General features: G+C 38.4%; 2 protein-coding genes across 3 annotated transcripts; one reads left to right on the top strand and one right to left on the bottom strand.

Moving 5' to 3' along the window:
• Positions 1–7: 7 nt before the first annotated feature.
• On the top strand, positions 8–6400 carry CTBS (chitobiase). Its single transcript, XM_065072675.1, has 7 exons — positions 8–316; positions 729–867; positions 1825–2033; positions 2649–2820; positions 3376–3473; positions 4160–4321; positions 5329–6400. Exons 1-7 carry the CDS (start codon positions 23–25, stop codon positions 5512–5514), a joined length of 1260 nt encoding a protein of 419 aa, XP_064928747.1. The 5' UTR covers positions 8–22; the 3' UTR covers positions 5515–6400.
• Positions 5117–24876, bottom strand: SPATA1 (spermatogenesis associated 1). 2 transcript variants are annotated; one of them, XM_065072674.1, is made up of 14 exons: positions 23900–24876; positions 22945–23051; positions 19056–19173; positions 16994–17047; positions 16565–16895; positions 16224–16463; positions 14369–14495; positions 14169–14229; positions 13071–13188; positions 12191–12316; positions 10436–10605; positions 8949–9047; positions 8181–8325; positions 5117–6782 (listed from the first exon to the last, which is right to left on the bottom strand). In XM_065072674.1, exons 1-13 carry the CDS (start codon positions 23933–23935, stop codon positions 8221–8223), a joined length of 1692 nt encoding a protein of 563 aa, XP_064928746.1. In that variant the 5' UTR covers positions 23936–24876; the 3' UTR covers positions 5117–6782; positions 8181–8220. The 2 variants fall into 2 exon arrangements, with proteins under 2 accessions (XP_064928746.1, XP_064928745.1); XM_065072673.1 differs by lacking the exon at positions 5117–6782 and having other exon boundaries at positions 7785–8325.
• Positions 24877–24973: the final 97 nt, after the last annotated feature.

Here is a 24973-nt window from a genome sequence, read left to right on the forward strand (position 1 = left end):
CCGAACCAGTGGTTCCCCGAAGATGACCCCCCACACTCATAGGGGTGCCGCAAACCGCCCAGGCTCACCCCCCGCCTCCCAGGCCGCTCCCCGCGGGCTGCGTGGCGGAGCTGCGGGGCGGGCCCGACACCCAGCGCGTCCCGCCCGCCACGCCACCGCCCCCAGGCGGAAGCGGCGATCGGCCATGGGGCGGCCGTGGGGCCCGTGGGTGCTGCCGCTCGGGCTCCTGCAGCTGCTGGGCGGCCCCGCCGCCGCTGCCTGCCCCTGCCGGGACCCGCAGCTCTGCCACCCCGTCGCGGGCACCGGCGGCTTCGAGGTGCGCGTCCCCTGGCTCCCGGGGCTAGAGAGGGCGGCCCGGGAGCGGCGCGGCGCTGCCGGCCGGCGGAGAGGACCGGGCTGGGGAGCAGCGCGCTGAACACGCCGTGCGCCGTGCGCCTTGTTCACTGCCTGCAGCGGAGTCGAACGGGGTTTTGAAAACCCAGGTGCATGTGATTTAGAAGGAAATGCCCGGGCTGCGGTGGGTGTGGGTTTGCAGAGAGCTGTCCCCGCCGCAGGGCTCAGCGTCGCACCAGCTGCTGGAAACAGCGACCCGGCCCGGGGGAGCCGTTCGTGCAGCCGGCATTGCAGAGCAGCGAGGGTGCGGCTGGTGTCCAGCGACGCGGGTCACGTAACTTACCCTGCTGAGAACTGTCCGGAGCTAACGAGGGTGCTTTCTACCCCTTTTCCAGGTCTTTGTGTTCGATGTGGGGAAGGAAGCCTGGAAATCCTATAACTGGTCCAGAATTACAACTGTGGCAGCTTTCGGGAAGTACGATCCCGAGCTGATGTGCTATGCTCACTCTAAAGGCTCCAGGATAGTACTGAAAGGTTGGTTACAGTGTGAAAATGTGGATGTTTATGTGACACATGAATAAGAACATAATGTACATAGGGTTGTAATACCTTGACATTTCACATTTACTTGAATGCAGAGTATTAAAAATCAGTAAGAGGATTAATTAATAAGAGTATAATCCACACCGGACCTATAATACCTGACAGTTTGCACATGCTGCTATGCAGGCTGTTAAAAAGAAAACCAGCAGTGGCTTCTGCTAGAGTAGTAGCAAAACCATTCCAGTGGCAACTAAATAGAACGTCCTGTAACAGGGAACATCACAGCCACAGTGAAACAGGGTGGAAGGGAGGAAAGGAAAACCCTGTAGCAGATTTGGGTCTGTGTTCTGGATGTTCTCCACAGCACCCAAAAGACAGGGTAAGGGAAGGGACTGCAAGTAATTTTTACTGTTTTTCACTTAAATTGATCCTTCTGTATTAGGAAGTGGTTGAGTTTGTAAACATGAATACTCAGGAAATGCTGTTTAGGAAGACAAAGTCTGTCTTGTTGATCTGTGCTTACATGCTGCAGTCAAGTTTTGGCTCTATTGAGGCAAAAACGTAATCCAAGACCACAATGTGAAAACAACAGTTAAGTATAAAAGTATGTTTATCAAAGCAGACAACAGGCCTGCTGGTTCCCTGGAAATACTGGCAGTAAATTGACTTCAAGAAAGGAAGCTTACAGTGGCTAAAAAAGTATTAAGCATGATAGGAAAAAAAAATCCCAAAGTAACCTAATTTTAACATTGCTGTCTCAAAGAAGACTGATACGCTCTTCCGGGGTGAGTTATCAAAATTATGCCTGGGGGAAAAGCTTAACTCTTTTGTATTTCACCAGTATGGGTGTGGGGAGATATTACTTTGTGGTTATGTTAGTTGGTTTAGTAAAGTTTTCTCCTTACTGTGGTGTAAATGCATGTTAACTTTTGAAGGCCTCCCATCTAGGTGATGTACCTCTTAAGGAAATTGTTGATCCTGCTAAAAGAGCAGCATGGATATCTCAGCAGGTGGACCTTGCAAAAAGACAGTACATGGATGGAATTAACATAGATATAGAGCAAGAAGTTAATGAAACCTCCCCTGAGTATTACGCATTAACAGAGCTTGTTAGAGAAACTACAGATACTTTTCACAGAGAAATTCCAGGATCACAGGTACTAATAATGTTCTTAATGCAACCATTATATTTGACTTTATGAAATGTAAGGAGTTTTGAGAAAGCTGTTTAGCATAAGAATATGAAAAAATATGCAAATATAAAGCACAATATTCTTATGAATGGTTGATTATTAATATTAGCGACAATACACGGTTATAAGAACCACTCTTTCTGATCTGTCTGAATTTAAATAGAAGAAGGGTTTCACTGAGATTTGTAGATACAGTATTATTGCCGTGTGTGTGCTGGCAGTTATTAGTAGGGCTTAATGAACCTCTGAAAGTGGGGCAAGTATGGCCTTCTGGTGCACAAGCTTGATAATGTTTTGGTAAACCCATCACTAAAGTTTTAAGGATTTGCATCATGCTTCTTATTTTTGAAGGGGTTTGTGTTTTATTTTAATTTCTTCAGTGTTTTGAATAGGGGCACTCACTGTTTGTTATTAATTGCTTATCAGCTAAGTGGCTTCTCCTACAGCTCGTTAGTATCAGAGTGTTAAACTGTGCAACATTTGGGAAATACTGTCTTTAAGAGTTGCAGCTTTTTTTAAAGACAAAACAAGAGCGCCTAAGTGCCATACATGATACTAACTTGTGCGTTTTCCCTTCAGGTGACATTTGACGTGGCTTGGTCTCCGGCATGCATAGATAAAAGGTGCTACAACTACACGGGGATTGCAGATGCCTGTGACTTCTTATTTGTGATGTCATATGATGAGCAGAGCCAGATCTGGACAGACTGTATTGCAAAAGCCAATGCTCCTTACCTGCAGACTTTAGTTGGTGAGGACAAAACACCTCCCTAGGAGTCAGAACATTTCCATTTGTTCAAATGAATATATAGAAAAGATTGCATCTTCTTGCACACGTTTTTTGGTTGTATTAAGGCTTTTGGGTGTGCTCAAATACGTGTTGACCTAAAGTGAAAAACGTATCTCAGATCCTTATGACACTACAGATAGACCTTTGGCGCTTGTGTGTTGTTACTTGTGATTGTCTAGACCTCACGATTGTGAATAATGCTTTTAGAATGATAAACAACAGCCAAAGCAATGGTGTCTGCCCAGGCTTGCAAAGAACCCGAAACCTTTCTCTCGTCCTTGTAAACTGCTGCTGTGGGCAGCAGGTTTCAAGTGTCAGCAACTAGAGAAGTTACTGGGATCTGAACAGAGCAAGTTGAGGACAATGCAGGTGGGAGGTAAAGAAGAGCTTGTACCTTAGCCTCTGTTCGGGGATCATGCAAGTCCTATATCGTCTCTGGCTCTAGATTAGTTCTAAGGATGAAAAGCATGGGACAATGCAATAATGGATCTTAATTTCTATTTCCTTCAAAACTAGGATATGAAGAGTACATTACTATGGGTATTGATCCTAAGAAGCTTGTGATGGGCATCCCCTGGTATGGCTATGACTATGTCTGCCAAAACCTATCTAAGGTCAGATCAAAATTATTCATTTGCAATCATACTGTTAATTTTTTCCTTGGAAAGAGCCAGCTAGATTTTGGTGATCCTGTTTTTGGATTAGGAAATACTGTGGTCTGATGGATAGGAGCATAAAGCTGGGACGCAAGACAGAGACTTTTGCCTGGCTGATAACAATGGCCAATGGGTTACCATGAACCCCATGATGCCCAAGCACCATGTTTGATTAAGGAGCTATAGACCTTATCTGTATGATAAGAGGTGATGTCCAAAGGCACTGCAACACTCTTATCTGCCTTCTCAACACAGACACTAAGCTCACTGCTTAAAGACTAGGTGCAACAAACCATAGCAAACCTGTGATTGTTAAAGTATAGAAGTTTATGGCTAATTCATGGGGTCTCAAACAACATTGTACTCATCAAAAATGTCAGAGTGAATTACAAGTGGAAAAGATAAATAAGGCAACTGCACAAGTTGAATGATGTCCCTCCAGTCCTGTATTACGAGACACTAAACAAAACTGGACTGTTTTAATTTACTTCTCTCTACAAATAGCATGTGCGCCACAGATACTTGAATATTTGGGATTTCTGATACCCCAGTGCCTTCTGTTACTTTGTTTGTGGCTGTACTGCTATTCTGGAGTTCATTGAATCTATGTAACATGAAACTCATGCCTTCTGCTTTTTTCCTAGGATCACGTTTGTCACCTTCCCGAAGTACCTTTCCGTGGGGCTCCTTGCAGTGATGCTGCCGGGCGTCAGGTGCCCTATGGAGCAATCATGAAGCAGGTGAACAGTTCTCTGTCAGGAGTGCTGTGGGATGAGCTACAGAAAGCTCCATTTTATGAATACAAGGTAAGTGTCTCTTTATAAGACACCATGTTGTGGAGTAAATATTCATGAACCATAGTTCTTTGATCATAAATTTTTCAGGGTTAGATTCTTCCATTAGTGTTTTCTACTTCTTTTGTGTGTGTGTGTGTTTAGTAAAGGATGGCTGGATTTCCATACCTTGAATTTCTAGTCTGAAAGAAGTGTGCAGTGACTGAAGACTACAAAAGTAATAAAGATCTTTATTACTTTGCAGTTTTCTGGAGAGATTGTATCATGTCAAAAAGGATGTTTTAGCACAAAGAAATTATACACCTCCATCTTTCACTGTTATAGTTACTTTTATGTATTGGTGACTGATTTGAACTAAAACAGATTTTGAGATACTCTGAAGTTTTACTAATCCGGAGGCTTCCATGCATGTTCTTTTCTGCATTTAGTTTCCACATAGACATAGTGAAAGAGTCCATGAATGATTGTGCTTACATGGACAACATAGTGTATGCATTTTGCCTTCTTTCTTTAGACACAGTTTTAAGTTTCACATGTAGATGATTAAAAGGTGTTGTAAGCAATGACCAGGTCAAAGCAACATAACTTTGACAAAATTATATAACCTCCTCTAAAACTGTTTATTGCTAAAAAAAGCACTAGATTTCTAACTAAATTAACCTGTTAGGTTAGATAATGTATCAGGTATTTTAGCTGTATTTTTAAAATTATTGAAATACAAATTAGCTAAGTCTTTTAATCTAACTTTAGTAAAAATGTATCAATGTTTTATAGCATAGATTCTACAAGTAAAAAATCAGCCGAGCATTTGACTTAAAATTTTTAATTGTCCAGTGTAAAAAATAATTTGTAAATCAGGAAAACATAATTTTGTAAATCTGCATAGCTTGTATATCTCAGTTTTAATTGTACTTTTCACTGCATTCAACAGAAAAGGTAATCAAAACTCAATGAACTTTAATGTATCATGTTTACGTAGATAGGTAGATACTGACACTAGTGTTTAAATGCTTTTCTAGGATTCTCTTGGTCACTTCCACCAAGTATGGTATGATGACCCTCGCAGCATCTCTCTAAAAGCAGCGTATGTGAAAAATCGAGGTTTAAGGGGCATTGGCATGTGGAATGGAAATAGTCTTGACTATTCCAGGGAAGCTGTAGCAGAACAACAAACTGAAGCAATGTGGCAAGCCCTGATACCATAAGAACTATGTGAACCCTTGATTTAGAATGATGAAAATCAGTAATTTTTTATTATGGCTTATATTATCAAAGATTTTAAGTTTATATAAATATGCCATGAATACAAAAGCTTTGAGAACTAGCCAAATCCATTTTATTGTTTTGTATGCAAAGCCATATTCTCATTCTACAAAAAGTTCCAGTGTTGCTGTAGCAGCATTTTCTTTAAAAAACTGCGCATGATTTTTGTTTTTCACAACTACTAGAAGCTGGTTAAAGCTTGAAGCCAGAGTGTGTCTGGTAACAAGTCCAAGTGGAGATTTACAGGGGCAGTCTCACAATGATCCTTTGCTAAGGCTGCTGGTGCAGATTGTTGGTTACTTGCAACCTGGTGAAACTTGTGCTTGTACTTGGTTACCCTTCTAGAGATTGAAATGTTTTATAGACTGAAGAAATTATGTAACATGAAGTAGTTGCCATTAAGATTTTTATCAGACTTGTTAGAAAGGATTATTCAATAAAGTCCAGTTTCACCATGTTTTTGTATCACCTAAATTCCTTAGTTTCCAAAGCCCAAAATCTTAGACCTTATCTGGAAGAGGGAACATCACTATGGAGAGGACGTGGATGATGTTTTCTTCCATTTCAAATTTCTGTACTTCCTGAAAACTTGAACTCAGAAGCTTATTTAATGAACACACACTTTAAGACTTGTTCAGTAGCCTGTTGTTTGGTTTTATGTGGTGTTCCCTCCGAGATAATATGAGGTTGTATTTTCTTTCTAGTTCATATTTTTTAGAAAATCATTTGCCTAGAGAAAATGCATAACTTCTTTTTAAAGTATCTGTAGCGATGGAAAGATTTACTGGTCTTTACAGGATATCTTTTGTTAAATAAAATGCTATCATCTTCACTAAGGTTGGTAAACGGTATTGTCTGTTTATGCATTATTTGTTCTACAGCTTACAGCCCACACTGCTTCTCTGTTGCTCAGGCATGTTTCACAACCAGATTAAAGTGCAACTGTGCCCTGCTTAAGTGACTCCATCAATTAAACAATTTATTTAATTGGATATAAGTACTCAGTTGCAGGTTTGGTTGATTGGTTGGTCTTTTTCCCTTGTGAAATGGTTGCTGGGAAAACACCGTAGAATAACAGCACTACCGCTGTGGCTCCTGAGGAGACTTCATAGGAGTGTCTGATTGCTTGATATGACAGTGAAGCCGACTGCTCTCCCATAAGGAAAGAAATTCCCTTGGAAAATCGGGGGATCTTCAACAGAAATCTGATCTGTAGGTTTTAGGAGAAACTGATAAATTTATTTTACATAGACACACTTCAGAATTTGTATTACTATTTATATTCATATGCTAAAATAGTGTGAGATAGATATTTGTGAAATTGAGAGGTTTTCTGGAGTGGATGATCTGACCTACAAAATCCTAACTGAAGGCCAGGATGACTTTATAACAAAATTCTCTTGTAGCAGTCAATAATCCTGAGTTGATATGGTTTTTAGTTTTTTTTTTCCTTTTTTAATTTAGGTTCAGATTTTTCAGTAGATAGTTGCCTGCTCTTGTGTCTTAAATAAGACACAATTCTGAAACACAGGGTGTAGGATTCAATCCTGAATTGAGCAAAAGTGGTTGTGGTTTTAATAACAAAGATTTTAATGCTAAGGTATTAAATTCATTAAATTCTATCTTAAAGAATATATATTAGATAATGGGTGGTTTGACTCAAGACGTGTGGAAGTCAGTCCTTTTGATAGCTGCATAATTTCCTTATGGTATTACTGATTTCCCATGAGTGTTTTACATTCAGTAGTAAGTATCAGCTTTTTGGCTGATATAAATTCCTAGCATGTTACTGTTAATGTAATAACATCTGGTACTGCAAAGAGGTAAACAGGAGAACTAGAAAAAAAAATACTATACTATCAAGAAGAGGTTTCTGATTACTCTTTCAGAGAATTATTATCTAAGCACAGGCAAGAACTTGAAGAAAAACAGAATATGCAGTACTGTAAATTGGACCAGGATCATCATTACAGCTTGTCCAAGATAAAGTTTGCCCCTTCCACTAACTACAGAAGGTGGTTAATGTCCATGTGGCTTTCCTAATAAGAGAGGGAACAAAAATGGCTAGATATGAAATAAGATGAGGTTATCTGAGATTTTGTTCATACCTCATAATAATATACTAATAATACACTGGTAATTTATAGATAGGCATACTTACAATGACAAAAATATACTCCAAAAAAATAGCTAAACGAAGGATTACTGTCACTGTAGTTCTACAGAAGATATATTTTAATCATTTTCCAAACATTTAATGTGTATGCCTCAAAATAAGAACAGGAGGTTGTAGACTATAGGTTTATTTACTTAGTAGGTATTTTGTTAATGAAATAATATTAGCATGCCAATGTGCTGTTACACAATTAACTAATTTGCACTTTTAAAATAACTTAGCTTTTTTTGAGACATGTTACTGGGTTAAACTTTAAGTAGCTGACTAATCTTATAGTAAGAGTGAGATTTAAAAAGAAGTGAGCTGCAGTACCACAGTGGCCTAGTATACAAATTCCACAACATTTATAGAGTTGATATCTTTTTACAAGATAACTTCAAGAACATACAAACAAATGGTCTGAAATTCTGGGGTTCTCTATACATTACAGACCTTCTGTAGATTTTACTGATGCTGAAGTCATGTCATGCTCTTAAATTCCTGATTCTCTGGACTGGAGAGTTAAAGCTGCATGGATCTTCTTCTGTGTCAGTTCTGCTCTCAGTGCTCGTAAATCAGATGCTGCCTGCTTTCTCATCTGCAGAAGAACCAGTAATTTAAGGAACTGCAATTTAAGGAAGTTTTTGGAGTTGATATGCATATGGGTTTTTATAACAAAGATTGAATTTTATATAGGGTGGGTGAATACAGGATACATCTTTCATCTTTAAAAATGTACATGTCTAATTAAATAGCCTAGTTCTAGCACTACTTTCTTCTGTACTTCACCTTGATGTTTTTAAGAGACAACATTGTTCGTTCCACTCCTTGTTATACCATGGAGGAGGCATAACAAGTACATCCACCCTAGATCATTGTCCTTCCACTGTGGTCATCTGCTGATCAGTGCCTCACCAAGTATGTTCCTTCAATTACCTTTTGAGTGAAATGGGAATTTTATGAAATACCTTGTGAAGCTTAGTTTACATAGTGCCTTGAAAATCTAAGTTCCTTGAATAACACACAGGCAAAATGACCTATTAATCTGGTGTTCTGGAGTAATTTGGCTCAAGTGATAGTTACAATGAAAACTAGCACCATAACACTAACAGCATAAAAAGAACTGTTTAGCAAATATTTACATCATCTAAAGTTTAGGAAGACCTCAGTGGCTTTTATACATAGTAGTATTTTGACTCTTTTAATTAAAAGACAGAGTACCTTAATTTCTATTACGAGTTTCATTTTTGTATCATCCAGCTTCCTCCTCAGTTGATCAAGTTCATGTTGCACTGTAGTAATCTGGATGATATTATAATTCTACATGAAACAAGAACAAGAAAACTTTAAGTGAAGCATTAGTGCATCTCTTCACCAATTAAGTGTTCTTTCACCACTCAGAAACAATCCCCTGAACTCTGTCCAACTCCACTGCTTTCTTCCACTCCTTGATGTCTGTTGCCTATAGGAGGAGTCGTTAAGTGGTATCTGCAGCCTTTCATCTCTGAGCTTCTCCCTGCCCAGGGGTGTAGCTGCCTGCCTAGGAGGGTCCCAGTCCCCGCTCTGACACCGCACAGCTGTGTAGCCCTGGCTCAGACCACTGAGAAAGCATGAACAGGACACAGGCGTGCAGGAAAGAACCAGGCAGGGCTGTCAGGCTAGCTGGGTGCTACTGAGGAACCTCCGTGTCCTTGGGTTGAGCCACCAGTGAGGACAAAGCTGGTGGCTCAACCCAAGGACAAAGCTGGATTCTGTTCCCCAGACTGAGGACTGCCTGGCCAGCACGTAGCTGACAAGGGGTGGAAAGCATTAGCTGCTTAGCCTAATAGCTCATTAAGTCCTACCTGTCTTCTGTGTGTGTTAGCCAATTAATAACAGCTGTGCACATGTTGTGCATATCCTTCACATAAGGCCTCCTTGTGTCTAGTCAGAGACCAAAAAAAAGAAATCTGATATCCCCTCAAAAGGAGCAATAATATATCTATCTGAACATAGCTAGTAATATAATGTAACATCAACACTATTAATATAAATATCTACAATATAAAAATATTAAGATAGCTCAAATAATACATATTTTTATCTAATATATGCTCTTAGATTGTACGTACACTCTCCTACCTTTCAGATACAAGAAAGGGACATTTATTTTTCCTAGTCTAGCTTCAGATTGATGAACAGACTTGCTTCTATTAACACATTTAGAAAATTAGCAGATACAACTATTGGGAAAGGTGTTTCCCTATTTTCTTTTTTAAAAAATTTTCCTCTGTGAACTTCCCATGATTTGACATCAACAACATAACATGAGACTCAGAGCTGTGCAATAGTTTAAGGGCAACCACCCCAAAAGCCTCAGAGACATTTCTCATCTTTGTGCAATCTGGGATGGTAACGATATACAATGAAACAATTAATTCATCATATGGAACAAAAGGGGATTTTGTTACGACAAGGTATTTTACAGACACAAAGCAGAAACAAGCAGATGCTTAGGTTCAAGCACTTCTTGAGTCTTTTTTGAGAGGAATGAGCTGAAGGAATTCTATACCTCAGATCGCTGAGGGATATTAAGCTGTTAAAGCTAGTTTACAAGTTATTGGTTGGTGATTAATTTGTTACTTTATATTTTATACCAAAAAAAAAGGAAAACAAAAACAAAACAACAGTCTGTGTGAAAGCAGAGATTAAATAATACAATCACATACCTTGGAGTTTGTTATATTGTTTGTTCGTTTTCGGCTATCTCTGGCTTCCAATCGCAAGAGTAATTTCTGGTGGTAAAGCTCTACATCTTGGCGCAGTCTGTTTAAAGCCTCCTCCAGTGAAACTGTAGCTTTCTTAGTCTCAAAGTACTTCTTTTTCCATTCCTCACGAACTACACAGAAAAACAGTAACACTGTTTGGTCTTGTTCACCTTGTCATAGTAAGGTTGTTGAAGACAGTAATGACCAACTGATCTCACAAGATTCAGTTGGCCAATGCACACGTTAAAATATGACAGTAGGTTTCTTAAAACAAACAAACAAACAAAAAAACCCAACCGAACAACCACACAATTAGTGAAAAATAAATTAATTGCAATGAAATTCACTATAAATACAACTGAATTTTCAAACAATCATCCGCAACAAAAGGCTCTGTCATGCCATCGCAACCTAAGTCCACAGCTTTACTGTAGCAGAATATTTAGCACTGTAGATTTATGCAAAATTTGAGCTCTGCATGGCCAGAAATTTTGAACAGATTTGTTTTATACAGAAGTCCCAAGATTATGTGAAACAGTTATTTACCTTTATGCTCAACTCTGATTTCTCTTGTGTTGTTAATGTGCTATCAACAGCTGGCACATAAATCCCTCATATCTGGTGCCGCAGTCTTATAGCCACATACATCCACTAGTCTGCAAAGCATCTTAAATGATTCCTTCTTTCAAGGCATATTTTAGGAAATCAAGACACTGCCTCTCAGAAACTTACCAAGAAGAACCCAGCTATTGGAGGACTCTACGGTATGTAACTGAGAGTGGCTGTCAGCACAGCCACCTTAGGAGGATATTACATATAGACTGGATCACTGTTTCTACAGAATATACTCTTCCCTTCATACCTTGTGAAGAAACACATTTGCAAATGCATGTACTTATGGAACTCTACAGGTGTGATAAAAATAATTCAGAGGTAGGGATGTTTCTTAATGAACCTGCAGAAGCTGTTTCAACCCTTATGAAATAATCTTTACCTAACTGGATAGCATAATTCAAGACAACGCAGGAGCCATTTAGGGCTTATCTCAGCAGAGTAAATTAGCTCGCCTTGCAGCTCCATGCTACCACTGACTCACTGCTTCAAGCACCCCATTTCTACTTTGTTTTTTTAAAAGAACGTCACCATGTTGCAGAGTGCAGTGTAGCGATGCCCTTAGAAAACAACTGGAAGAACTGGCTTGTCTTCTCCTTTCAAGAAAGCTACAAATAACAGTTGAGACTCCTAGTGATGTGGCTGTATCTAAGAACAAAGAGAATGCTCTCAAAACAAAGTGATTAAAACTCGTCTCTGTACAACTGGAACGTGACTTAAGGAGAAGAGTTTAAGTGCAAACTTGAAAACAATTTTACAAAGAAAACTTGGGTGGGATTTCAATGAGATTTAACCTCATTAAAAAATGCAGGTTGTCAGGATTGTCATGACAGGCTTGTAACTTGCAAACTATAAGTAGAATACCATTAGATAGGAGGAACAAAAATATTATGCTGGTAATTTGACTAGAAGCCCTATCAACATAGTAAAAAGCTAAAAACCTCTGTGAGCACCTGCTAAAGGCAGGTGTAGAATATGTCAGCTATGGGTTAGCAAACTGCTCTCTCTGTAATTAAGCTCGCTGACAAGGAAACAAAAAAATTCACATTGATTTCAGTGTCACTTCTCAATCATTCCAAGTTCCAAAATAAATTAAATGTGTACCGTGGTATCTCCTCAGCTTATTTTGTTCCAGTAGCCCTTTCGCCTTCTTGATCAGTTCTTCTCTAGTTTTCTCCATGTGCCTTCTGTCTTTCTTCATTTCTTGCAATTGTTCTAACATCTTGTTTTCTAAAGATATTATGATTATATTTAGGAAGCATCTGGATGGTGTAAATAGGAAGGATCAATCAAGATTTTTTGTAATGCACCCATCATAAATCACGCCAAAAGCTCTGCCAGAACAGGCAATAGAAACTTCTTTTCAAAATGGCTGGTGCATTAGAAAAAAGTGAGAAATCCAGCACACTTCCAGGCATTCACACACACACACACTTTTATATGCCTGGACAATGTATCACTAAAACTATATATTCAAGATATATATATATATACTGCATACATTGAAAATTCTGCCACAGAAAGATGAAAAAGCTTCCAAAAGACTGTTTCTTGCCCAAAATACTTCACAATATAAACTGTAGCAAAATCTTGCCTTGCACTCCAGCTGGTCATAAGCAGGGTATTATCTCAGACTTTCACTTATCTTCTCACCATCCTCCTCCACCATCACCATGAAGGATCCTCAGCAATACCACTAGTGGTTTTCTTTGCTACATTCTCACTGGAGCCAGCAATATTTCATCTGATCTCCTCCTTCCATTCCCAAGTCCATAACTGAGTTTTCTAACACTGGGAACCTGCCATGCTCTATGAACAGCCCATGAAATTATAAATGCCTGGAACTTTCCAACCACAAATTAAGATTTGTAACAATACTGTGAATGAGTGTATGTACAAATTCTTTCATAAAGTATGCCTTCCTTAATGATTCAGTTTGATTAAATGCTCACTTTCCTGCAATTTCTTGGAATCATATACTCACTTGCTGCCTGAATTGAAGGAACTTGAGTTGGATTCACAGAAAGTGACAGAAAAGGTGGGCTGGGAGGTGAAATATATTCTTTTGGACAAAGAAGATGATTTTGCTTGTTTTCATCTGCCTACAGAGTGAAAAGACACAGCTATAAGTACATAATTCATAATCCTGGATAGTTACACTAGACATATGCTCTGAGAGTGGCATAAGTGAATGGAGGGCAGAACTTGAATTCTGCATACAAACTTTTAAATTCTGTTACCAGTATAAATGATTAGTAAATTACAAACAGCTGGACTTCTGCAAATGAAATCAGAACACTGAACACTTATACTGCAGAGAAAATACAGACAAAAAATGTAGACTGTTGCTAATTGTTCTTCTCCGTGTCCATAACCCCACAGGGTGCCAACACTCCCACACAAGACCAGGAATAATGGGACTTAAAACTGCCATCTGGCTCATTGCTTACGAAGTCTGGACTGCCAATTTCTAAACTAAAATTTATAACAGCAGATTTTCAATTTAATTATTATTTTCAAAAGACTCCAGTACAATCGCTTCTGCTCAAGAGCTCACAGGCAACAATTAATAGTGACGGCTATTATGCTGTGAGTGCTGAGCCTTCCTAAATATGTTCTTATTCTAATACTATGACTATATCATACATATGTTTTAAAGAATCTTATAATTTTTATCTGGAGTTTTGCTTGGCTTGAGATAAGACAATTTTTTCCCATAAGAAATATGAAATTATAAAAATGTCACTGATAAAACAATAAAATGTTACTGCTAAAAAACTCTAAAAGAAATTCAGCTAACATTAGTAAGACAGAGATAGGTATTGTTTATGTAGTTCCTGTTACATTATCAGCAGAGGTATAACCAGATTATTTCATTGTTTAGAAATATAGTTGTCTTTTCATTAGCAAATCTGCAGAGTAGCAGTGCATGAATTAACTTTTCTCAGCTACTCTCAAACCCACATTTGAGTATTTCATATTTCTAACAGGTTACGTGTCTTATAAAATTAGACTGTTTCTAGGTGGAGGACTATGTTCATTGCTCCAGGTTACTAAGAATATGTTACCTTGAAAAACACACCTGATTATCCAGTTTTTCACCAGGATCAGCTATACACTTGCTAGTTCTGTATTGCTGCAAGCTAGAGATAAAACCAAAACCGTGAAATTCATGTAATAATTTTCCCCCCATTTTCTTTCTTTTATTTGAAGTCTATAAAACAAGTTTCTAGCTATGAATTAATTTTATCCATTATTTTAGCAGAATCATTATTTACTAACCTTTGTTGTTTGTATACATATTCTGTGGTTTGGTCTTCCATTATATCAAGAATTCCAGCATCCTCTGTTCTGCCTCTTCTTAGTTTGGTATCTTTTTGGTGGTCATTAATTTCCATGTTCATTATTTCTGTGACAGGATAGTGATGATGAAAATCTATAAATTACACTCACAAAATTCAAGCTGTTTTGACTGTCTATGCCTGGACTTTCCAACCTGTATTGGAAATTCAGTGAATCCACCCAATAAATCTTATCTCTGGGGTTTGGAAATGTTGTGTGAATAACAAACGAAAGAAATACAGAAAAAAAAAAAAAGTGCTATTTATGTTTTGAAAATCCGTGTCTAATTCTGGTCACTAGTATGAGAAACATTATCACAGATAAGGAAACCAGTTAGTTCACCTTCCCTAAATTAATTCTGTATCTAACACCTTCTGCCATTCAGAGACTGAAGATCCCCTACAAACTGGAGCCAGCAAGGAAACGGAGAGCAAAATGCTGTGTGCTTAAATGTAATGAATAAATATTATCTGCTTTAAAATATATAAAATTAATATTTCAAAAGAAAATTGCTGACAGACTTTACCTTTGCCTTTAACACTACAAAATTCTACATCCTTCATCAATCAAAATAAAGTTGTGGAAAACTTTTCAGTTATATATTTACATATTTATGTTTGTATATTAATTGGTCTCATACTTAATATCAGTTAATATGATGGAGGCACAAAGTTATTTTTTACAGATTATCACTGGAAACTGAAATTACTGAGAAATCATCCATGGAAGCCTTTTCTAATACACTCTCCAGACACATCTCAAGGAACACAACATCCAAATTTTTGCTTTCTTACTCAAAGTGCTGAATGTCCAGAAAATCATTCTACTGGAAATCTATAAGGTGCCTATACCTATGAAAAATCGACTATTACCTCATTTAATAATTACTCATTAAAAATTTGCAATAGAATAAAGGTCACGCTTTTTTACATTAACTGTAAAATTCTAGCCAAATATTAAGACTTGTCTTTCAAAAGTATTTCCTCAAAATTAATTTGTGCTATAATTTTGACGCTAACATAGCAGTAGTCATTCAAAACTCATTTAAATGTGTCAGTCATTTCTTCCTTGGTAATCACTAAAAATTTAGGAATACTAAGAACATTATATAACCATACAGGGACTTAATGGTCCTCAATATCCATATGACATCCCATTTTAAAGGGAGTAGTAGTTAACAGATCTCTTACAAACGTTTTCTATTTTGGCACAGAACTGTTAGCTGGTTTCTGTGCACTTTAAACCTGTCCACACTTTTGTACTATTTTCACTGTAGTCAGTTCAGAGTTCTCTCACTTCTCCATTTTAGGAATGCCACTGTTCAATAGGATATAAATAAACATTATATGGGAGGGAGGGGACAAAACACTTCCTCTTCAGTGGCAATGTACCCATGGAGAAGGTGACAACAAAAGCTGAAGTACTAAATGCTTTCCCCGATATACTGATAACAAGATTTTTTTTTTCATTTAAAATTGCTGCTGAATTATGGGATCATTATCCTCCAATCTTTACAGTGGCTGCTCAGTAATCTTTTTCATACAAATAAGATTAGACAAATGTTATCAGCTATAGCAAAGCATTTCCCTACATCAGTACACAGTGATAAAAACAGACACATCCAACGTAAAACTACAGCTCTATAGAAGATACTATTGTTTAAAAAATTCTGATATTGTTCTGATAGCAATATTCCAGTTAAAGCTTTAACTACAGATTTCTTTAGACTTAGCTTTACTCTGCTCATTTTCTAAAATGCATGTTTTAGCAAAAAGATGACAATGAACAGTTTTACCGTTTTGATATTTAATGTGATTTTGGGGTGTTTGGATATTCTGTCCTTGCTCAGCACTGTGGTTTACATGAAGAGTAAGAGTGTTTCCTTTAGCTTTGTCACTCTGCTTAGGAGCGGGATGCTCTTTTGGATCCTGTCTGAGATGGCTTTGCTGAGGGCTCTGTAACACCATATCACTCTTTCCAGACTCCCAGTCTGCGGGATTTGAATTACTTGCTGTGAAGAGAGATCCACTTTGATCTGCATAATAATGGATGTTAGAAAACAGAAATATTGTTTTATTGTAAATGTTAACCATAATATTTATTCTTCTCCTCCTTAACTACATTCATTAAACTTACCTTTTTCTCTAAACTCTATCTGTTTTTCTTGAATCCTGTTGTTATGATCTTGCTCATGTTTTGTGTGCAAAACTGGAACAGGTTCTCTCTCGCCCCATTCTACAGGACTGTGCCCTTCCTGATTTTCTAGCTGAGAACTGCTTTGTATGCTTTCTAAAAACTGTTTGCTTTTTTCAGGTTTTTGCTGGGTTAGACTGGGCAATCTTGATCCATGACCAAACCTATTAGCTTTTGCATTATAGTGATGTCTTTGTTGAGTTGATGATGATAATGGATAAATATCTTCAAAGTATTCCACTCCAGGTAATAAATATAATTCAGGATAAAGTGCCTAAAATATGCAGTATATTCATCAGACAGGACAAAAGAGGAAATGTACAATGTAAAAAGTTTCTGAAAATGATACCTTAACAGCCGTTCAATACATACATAAGGAGGAGCAAATGACTTCAGTTCCAGCTCTGTTTCTTGCTTTGCTTTCACCTTGGAAGATAAAGAATGCAAGCGTAACCAATAAAATACCTTTTTTATCAATAGTGTCGTATATCACTTAATTTCTGTATTCTATCATCATCTCTGCATACTACATTTTTTCACAATCTTCTGCAATGGCCTCATGGGGAAGAAGGAACATAAACTCCTATTTTACTTTCTGACATGGCACTGAAACTTTATTTTATCTTGTTTTTAAAATCTCAGTCAGACCCATAGAGTACATCAATTTACTGAATAGGTTTTTTTATCCTTTGCAGCTTCTTTTATGGTTCAAAGGACCTGATCCAACAGTCAGAGCAGAAGAAAGTCTTTGACTTTCTTTACCGAAAGTTGATCCTAGGTGAGTCTGAATAGAAATGTTGAGTCTCACATAATATTCTCTATTCATCTGATGCAATACTGCAAAATATTTCATGTGTGTATATATATATAAGTCTAAGATAACCAACGTATATTTGAAATATGTGTTCCAACAGGGAAAAAATGTCTGAGCCTACATTTAAATAATTAAATTGAACTAATCATGGGACCAAATTCCATTCTCAGTAACAGCCAGGCAATGCCACTGATTCACTGTTAGAGACACAGGTGATATGCAAGAAAAGAAAGAGCAAATGAACACAATTTTGGTTTATGTTTATTTTTCATTTAAAGACCCTTATTTGCAAGTAGGGTACAGTTCTTAGTACTGCTGACATTGCTACTGTTGCAAAACAGAAGACTAGGGGGCAGAAAAAAGCCCTCAACAAATATTTGATCATGGAGATGTAATTCAAAGAGGTTACCATGACCCTAAAAACCAAATAAACCAGTTAGGTTTTTTATTGCTTTACACTTTGTTATCAAGTAAAACATCAAGCAACAGCAAATACTCCACATTAAAATTATATCTTTAATTTGTTGCTAAAAATCTCCACTTGTATCTACCAATATCTTTAATCCTTTATTAGAGTAAAATATTTTATTAATTTCCTAACATTGTAAAGGAAGCTGGAAAACTTCTCCATTTATCTCAGAACTATCAGTGGGGAAGGAAATACACCATCTTAGCCATCATCATTCAGTTAGAAAGACCGGCATTCTTTAAAGACATCTGCACATTTTCAGATTTAGATTGTGTCACACTCTAAGTTACTCTTCATGTTTTGCCACCCGGTTTTTGCATATTACTTAGCATTTATTCTAGTCTTCTGTGTGAGTAATTTTAATGATAACTCAACTACAAATGAAATAAAGAATGGCACCAAATTTCCAGCTTCTAATTAACTTCCAAATCTGTAAGAAAATAAGATGTGGAAAAAAAGTATTCTGTACTCATGTACATGACTTAAATCTTTGTGTATTACAAGAACAAGCTTTCAGTTGGACTGATTTTCAAATTTATTTAATCTTTAACTATAGGTTGTAAGATATAAATACATAGAGAGTCAATGTGAAGAACAGTTGTGATTCAGAGATGTAGGTTTTTAATACATAAATCTCAGGCTGTATTACTGGACTAATTAGGGGAAGACAATTGTACATCCAGAGAAGTTTTTATTCAGGGACTGGTCTTTGAAAGGCTTTTGGGCAGGTCAGAGCAGGAACCGTCAGAGGAGCTCTGCCTTACTCAAGTTCCATTGCAAATTCTTCAAGTGCCATATTCCCAACCATGTACTGGTAACAATGACCTTAGGGGGATTTTTTTAAAATGGAACCAGATTTGTCGTATTTAATCTATTGCCTTGTCAAAACTAGCATATTTTCACTGGATGGCAACTAATTACATCTAACGTTTAATGGATGTTTCTAATATACCTGCCCAGCTGTGCCTTTGTTTTTGGGAAGCAGATGTGCTCTGACAAGAGCTTATGCTCCAGCATGTTTAAAAAAAACCATTAACAGTCGTCCTAAAGTTATTGCTATTTTCTTGGGATATTATCTAATCTGCGGGAACAAAATGTGTGGTTTACATTATAAAGCACAAAAGCACTAAATAAAAGGAATATTAACTTACCACTGCTAGTTTTTTCCCGATGCATTTCAAAAATTTGAATTTATCCACAACGGCAGCTCCACCCAGGTATTCTCCAAGCTTCTCCCGCAGCACTCTTAACGTGATGTGAGGAGACACCCTAGAATGTTGTTATTCATTAATACATCTGTAAGATCAAATAACGATGGCTAGTTAGTAAGAGGGGGAAGATAATACTGTATACATGCTAGCGTGGACAAAATGACCAAAAATGGGAACTATGTCCTAGAACTGAACCTAATTACATATAGGCCAGAGAGTCTTAATGCGGTAGAGTCAGAACATTGTGTCACGGTATGGTAGGCTGTATTACAAGGGTTGTCATAACATTAACTGGCAACGTTCATATTTTAGGAACCCCATACAAAGGGAGAATATGCAAGTAGCTGAAATTTGAAAATGACTCCTTCAGAATGTTCTTTCTCATCTGCAGATGAATAATAAAAATGTTGGAAACTGCAGTCATGCATTTCCATATAGGTGACAAAGTTCCGTGGGTCTGGTCCAGGCACGTAAAACATACCTGTTGAAGCGCTAAGGGCTAGAGGAGTCTTCATCACTGCCCACTTTAAGTAGCAGGCACATTCCTTTGACTTTTGTCTTCTCCAACACAAATTTACAGCTGGGAGTGGGCATGTGTACATGCAAATCTATTTTAAATCAAAACCAAACACTGCAGTGTGAACATTTCCACCACAGGCTAAAGATGAGAGAGCTGATGCAAATATGAATTGCATCATTTAATGTACTACTGGAAGCCACGCAAATGTTAAAGTAATGAGCTTGGTATAAAAATCACTATAGAATAGAAAGCATCTCCTCAGAATAAAACCAAATGTGCAAGAGGCACACAAAAGCTCTACAGCACAACATAAGCAATTCTAATTGCTCCTATGCTGCCATCTAAATTAACCATGGAACAAATTCAGGCCTGACACTGTTAATTACCCATGCTGATGAAGTGTTAGTATAATACCTAGCGTGATTTTGGCCCAGGCAGCTATCACTCTTAAGCAATGCACAGACATAGCTTGGGGACAGCACATGCCATTCTCAGTAAACAGTGCAGACAAGAACGTGCCATCCCTTCTGCTTGGACAGGTCTTTAACATTAACCTCTCAGGGTTTGTTTGCACTGGCAAACAGCCCTATATGCCTTCATTTTACATTCTAGGTATGTAAAAACACCCTGTTTCATCTCATAAAAACAGTACTTCAGTGGGCTACAAAGCTTGTCTTGCATTGCTTCAAACACTCTGGACTTAGAGGACCCTCCTCGAGATCATGAATCTGCTATGGAGCACAGGTGTGCAGCAGAGGAGATCGAAGTCTGTAGTGTGGACACATCCAGGCCACACCGCTTGGTCCCTTACATTTAGCTCCTGTTTATTTCTCCAACAGCCATTTTCGCCCACACTTGCTGCAGACATTAGCCCTAATGCCATTTATTTCAAATCTATAAAGAAATACGTGAAAGACGGATACATCATTCAATACACATCCTTTCAAGGTCTTAATGTGAGAAAAGAGATGATCTATAATACAAATATCTCTCATTCACTGTCATTTCTTCAAACTGATGTCTCAGAGAAGATACACCCCTCAAATGTTCTTCTGAAACTCAGTAAATGCAAGCTCTTTCAGAAGTCATTCTAACACTGCACATCCTTCACTGATAATGCCCATCCAAACCAGAAAGAAATCTAAATCTAAGGCATTTATGAACGGCAGGGAAAACATCTAAGTAACTACAATATATTGTGGGCAAAAATTATCTAAGTATACTGAACCTGAGATATAGGGCAGAAATTTATCTGAAAATTATTTTCCAGTGCAGCACAAGGAACATATAATAACATATTTCTTATTTTCTGCCACTGGCTAGCAGAAAACTAGTCACATCTGAGTCATTTGCTTCAGGGTGTTCCTTTAAAAGTAATGCAAACTAGAGTTCATTGCAGCCATCTCATCTAGAAGTAACAAAAGTATGGCTTCTGTGGTGAGGAATGGAGAATAAATAAAAGATCACAGAGGCTGAGAAATCAAGTTCATGGGAACAAGAAATCAGGGCCATAGACAATTACACACTTAATATTTTCCCCTCATTTCATGATTAATGGAAGTGGCCTGTACTTAGACCCAGGATTCCTTTGTTAAGCTGACTCAGTCTAGGATTGTCAAGCTGCCTGGACAGTACTATCAACAATGTCCAAACAAGTGTTAGTACCAGCAAGGCTGCTGCTCCCTCTCCAGATTATAATAAGAGAAACTTCTTAAAATACATTTTTGTTTTTGAAAACAGTGGTACACATTCTGGGTGCAGTTATTGCTAATGCTAATGTACTGCAGCGTTGCATAAAACCCATAGAATAATTAATTAGTAATTATTTAAGGCTCAATGCCAAGCAACAAATACCCACTGAAATCAATGAGAATCCTGATTTAAGTTGACAACTTGGAGTTGAGCCTTAGTGAAATAAACTTACACTAGAGAACAGAGGGCAGTGACAGATGTCCAGTCACATGAAATGACTTGAAGGTATACTCCAGCACCTCTACCAGAGACAATAACAGCAAAGAAAATGGATACATGCAGTTATTTCCTCTGATTTTGAGCAGCCTTTCAACAAAAGAAGCTGTGAAAACGAATACATTCTGCCCTACATGCTCATACCTGACTGCTGTCAATCTTCCCAGCTACGCAGTATCTTGTCTTGAGTAGCCCATACAAGCCTGAAGTTAATTTCATTAAAAACCACACTCCCTGCAGTTTAAACTAAATTGACAGGTTCTGCACAGGAGCAGACAAGGTGCATGTAAAAGCTCTGTTTCAATACAGATATTTACATTATTCATTTTTCTACAACTTCTTACCACACTAGATACACACAGATTTTGTAAGTAAAGTGTTTAGGAACATAAAACAAACTTTCAAAGTTACGAAACATTAAAACTGCAACTCTCTATACCAGGTTTGGACCTAGGACTGGGAACCGGGGTATTCTTTCAATAAGTCCTCTAAACAGCAACCTGAGAGCACACATAGCACATGGTGTTGTGCACAACCTTTCAGAAATACTACTGAAGAAGAAAGAAGATACGCTTGTCCTTGTATGGGCTGTAATGCTTCCCCTTGAGAAACAGGGCTTAAGCTCTTTCTTAGGACTGGGAGCCCAGATTGTTCTTGGGAGCCCAGATTGTTCCAAGGATGTAACAGGCTTTCCCGCCTTCACCAAGCCACTCTGCCTTGAAGCCAGCCCGTTGCCAAAAAGAATTCAAGATTTTGATAACCAAGCTCAAGAAGACAGAAAGAACATAAGACTGTGATTTTACAACATCAATTATTCTGCAGAAATACCAGCATTGCTCTGGAAATGCATTTCAATAGCCTACACCAGGGGTGTCAAACTCATTTTCACCAGGGGCCACATCAGCCTCGCGGTTGCCTTCTAAGGGCCAAATGTAATTTTAGGACTGTATCAACAATGTATCAATGTAGCCATTGCATCAAATTGTATCAACGTATCATTTGTATCAATGTATCAATTGCATGCAATTTTATAAATTGTACCAATGTTGATACAGTCCTAAAATTACATTCGGCCCTTGAAAGGCAACCGCAAGGCTGATGTGGCCCCCGGTGAAAATGAGTTTGGCACCCCTGGTCTACACCGGGGGCTGCGATGGAGCGAAGCCTGATACAGTCCGAGCAGACATAATGCTAGACAGGTGCACCACTTACCCTCTGGAAATTATTAGAGAACAAGTCTCTTCCAAGAGATGTAGTTGTGCTCTACAGAGCAACAGCTGGACTAAATGACTGACAACATAAAGAACCTACCACGTACATGAAGCCAAAGTCTATACTCACCTTATAAATCCAGCTGAGATGAATTTGCTACTAAGAGCTACAGGAACTGTATTCAGCTGGAAGTTCCACACTTCTTCTGGGACATAAAAAACATGTAGCTCCACCAACTAAATAAAGAACAGATGATCATAACTGTAGATATATTACAACTCTCTTCCTATACATTTTGTTTTGCTTAGGTGGACTTTCAATTTCTGGAAGCAGGAATGGTTCCTTTGATGTTAGCACACACACTAGAAGAGTGAGGCTCTATCTGACAATGATGACTAGATTGTGAGTGTGAGAACAGTGATGAGTTGAGCAATTTATGATTGAATGCCAGCTGAGAGCATCAAACTAAGCCACATTAGAACAAGCTCAACAGTGAAAAGAGAGGACCAGTTGATACTCTAGAACGTGTCATGGCTACAGGAATACTTCACCTGAAATCCTGCCTTTGTTCATCTCATAAAAAGTGCACAGCCTTGAAAGCTTGATCCAAACAGCACCACAGCCTGACCTTGCCAGAAAGGAAAAAATATCTATATATCTGACAGTTGTTAATAATATCAGCTACCTTGGAAGCACAGAAATGCTCCTGGTAATGTATGCAACAAGAATAACTAAGCCTGCCCTGAGCAAGGTTCACTTAGATGATGTTCAAATCTGTGGTGGTCGTGGGACTGTTAATGTCTGGGTCTTGATATTTTCAGTGAAAATCAGATGGTATTAACAAGGATGGTACTCTTCCATATAACTAGAAGCCATGCAAATACGCTATATTAAACATTCCTGCAATTGTGAAGTTACTAAATATAAAGGAGAAAATAATACTTTCTATATATATTTTGTTAAAACCTTTTTTTTTTTCCCTTTCAGATCACATAGAAATGGTGTAGTGTCACTTATTTTAATATTTTTTATTTTTACTTGTGAAACCTGAAACATCTTTATGGAAAAGTACAAAAACTCTCACCTGTGGTGTTCGAGGTCTCGTTTGACTGAACGACATGTTGTTCCCTGTACGTGATCACATCAAATGCCAGGTGGGCTTTCTAATTTTCTTTTTGATCAAAATTTTCTTTAAGAATGAAGTTCATGACAATCTGCTACAAGAGAAGTTACCCCATTAATATCCTTTATTTTCATTTACTGTTCTTCTTTCCATGTATGAAATGGAAAAGTTGTTTCTGTGCTGAGGCAGAAAGCTTCCAGCTAACTGCAGACAAACAGACTCAGCCACACCTTCTACACAAGTATTACCTAAGTAACTGCGGGAATTGCTAAATCACAGCCCTGAAGCTCTGAGAGATCTGCCCTGGAGTATTTCCTCTTCGCATTTTCTCCCTTTTCATGAATATACTTCAGTTGCATATAATTTTCTATGCAATAGTACTGCTTTCCGAAAGACAGACCTAAATCCCCACAAAATGGGATTCTTGCAGGGTCTGGGTGTATCTCTGTTAAAGGGACGATTATTGTGAACTGCAGCCAAGCCAGCGGCACGGTACATTGCTCTGGCCAAACACAGTATTCCAGAAAAACCCGACTGTGCTAGGCAACCATGCCACAAAAATCCTTTCATAAACTATAAACCGCAGTTCTGTTCCAACCTTGTTTTTTCTCAGTGCTCTCATTTGGAAGGCTCTTCCAGCACCTCAGAGGTTACAAACCTCCTGACGTCCACCCTGCTGTTCTGCACCCCTGCTGCTGCTCATGCACCTGTCCCTGAGCACAAGTGACCGGACAGGTCGGGTCACCTTCAGGTCTCGCCCTGGCTCCGTGCGTGGAACTCAGACTCCTCGTGTCAGTGGGAAGCGCCCACTTAAAAGAGCCTGTGTCCTTACTCGTCTCCACACAATTACACCGCACTGAGCTCTCACGAATGCCCTGACTAGAACATCCCGTCACTTCTCCACAGTTAGTCGCAACCAAAGACACTGCAGGTTACAGCACAAGTTCTTCCCATCGGTCCCCGTGTCCCTCATTTCCATGTTTCCAGGCAGCTTCTCCCTGCCCGGGCACACGGAGCTCCCAGCCGAGCAGCCCC

Source organism: Columba livia, chromosome 8 (assembly GCF_036013475.1).
Source record: "Columba livia isolate bColLiv1 breed racing homer chromosome 8, bColLiv1.pat.W.v2, whole genome shotgun sequence".
In the NCBI taxonomy this organism is placed as follows: Eukaryota; Metazoa; Chordata; class Aves; order Columbiformes; family Columbidae; genus Columba; species Columba livia.

What these genes read in the sequence shown, in the direction of transcription:
- CTBS (XM_065072675.1), top strand. Translation starts at nt 23, where the DNA reads ATGACCCCCCACACTCATAGGGGTGCCGCAAACCGCCCAGGCTCACCC. An exon ending in CGGGCACCGGCGGCTTCGAG is followed by an intron (nt 317 to 728) that starts GTGCGCGTCCCC and finishes CCCCTTTTCCAG; the next exon opens with GTCTTTGTGTTCGATGTGGG. An exon ending in TTACCTGCAGACTTTAGTTG is followed by an intron (nt 2,821 to 3,375) that starts GTGAGGACAAAA and finishes CTTCAAAACTAG; the next exon opens with GATATGAAGAGTACATTACT.
- SPATA1 (XM_065072674.1), bottom strand. Translation starts at nt 23,935, where the DNA reads ATGTCGTTCAGTCAAACGAGACCTCGAACACCACAG. An exon ending in TCACATTAAATATCAAAACG is followed by an intron (nt 14,496 to 16,223) that starts GTAAAACTGTTC and finishes ATCCTGTCACAG; the next exon opens with AAATAATGAACATGGAAATT. An exon ending in AACTCGTAATAGAAATTAAG is followed by an intron (nt 8,326 to 8,948) that starts GTACTCTGTCTT and finishes GTTCTTCTGCAG; the next exon opens with ATGAGAAAGCAGGCAGCATC.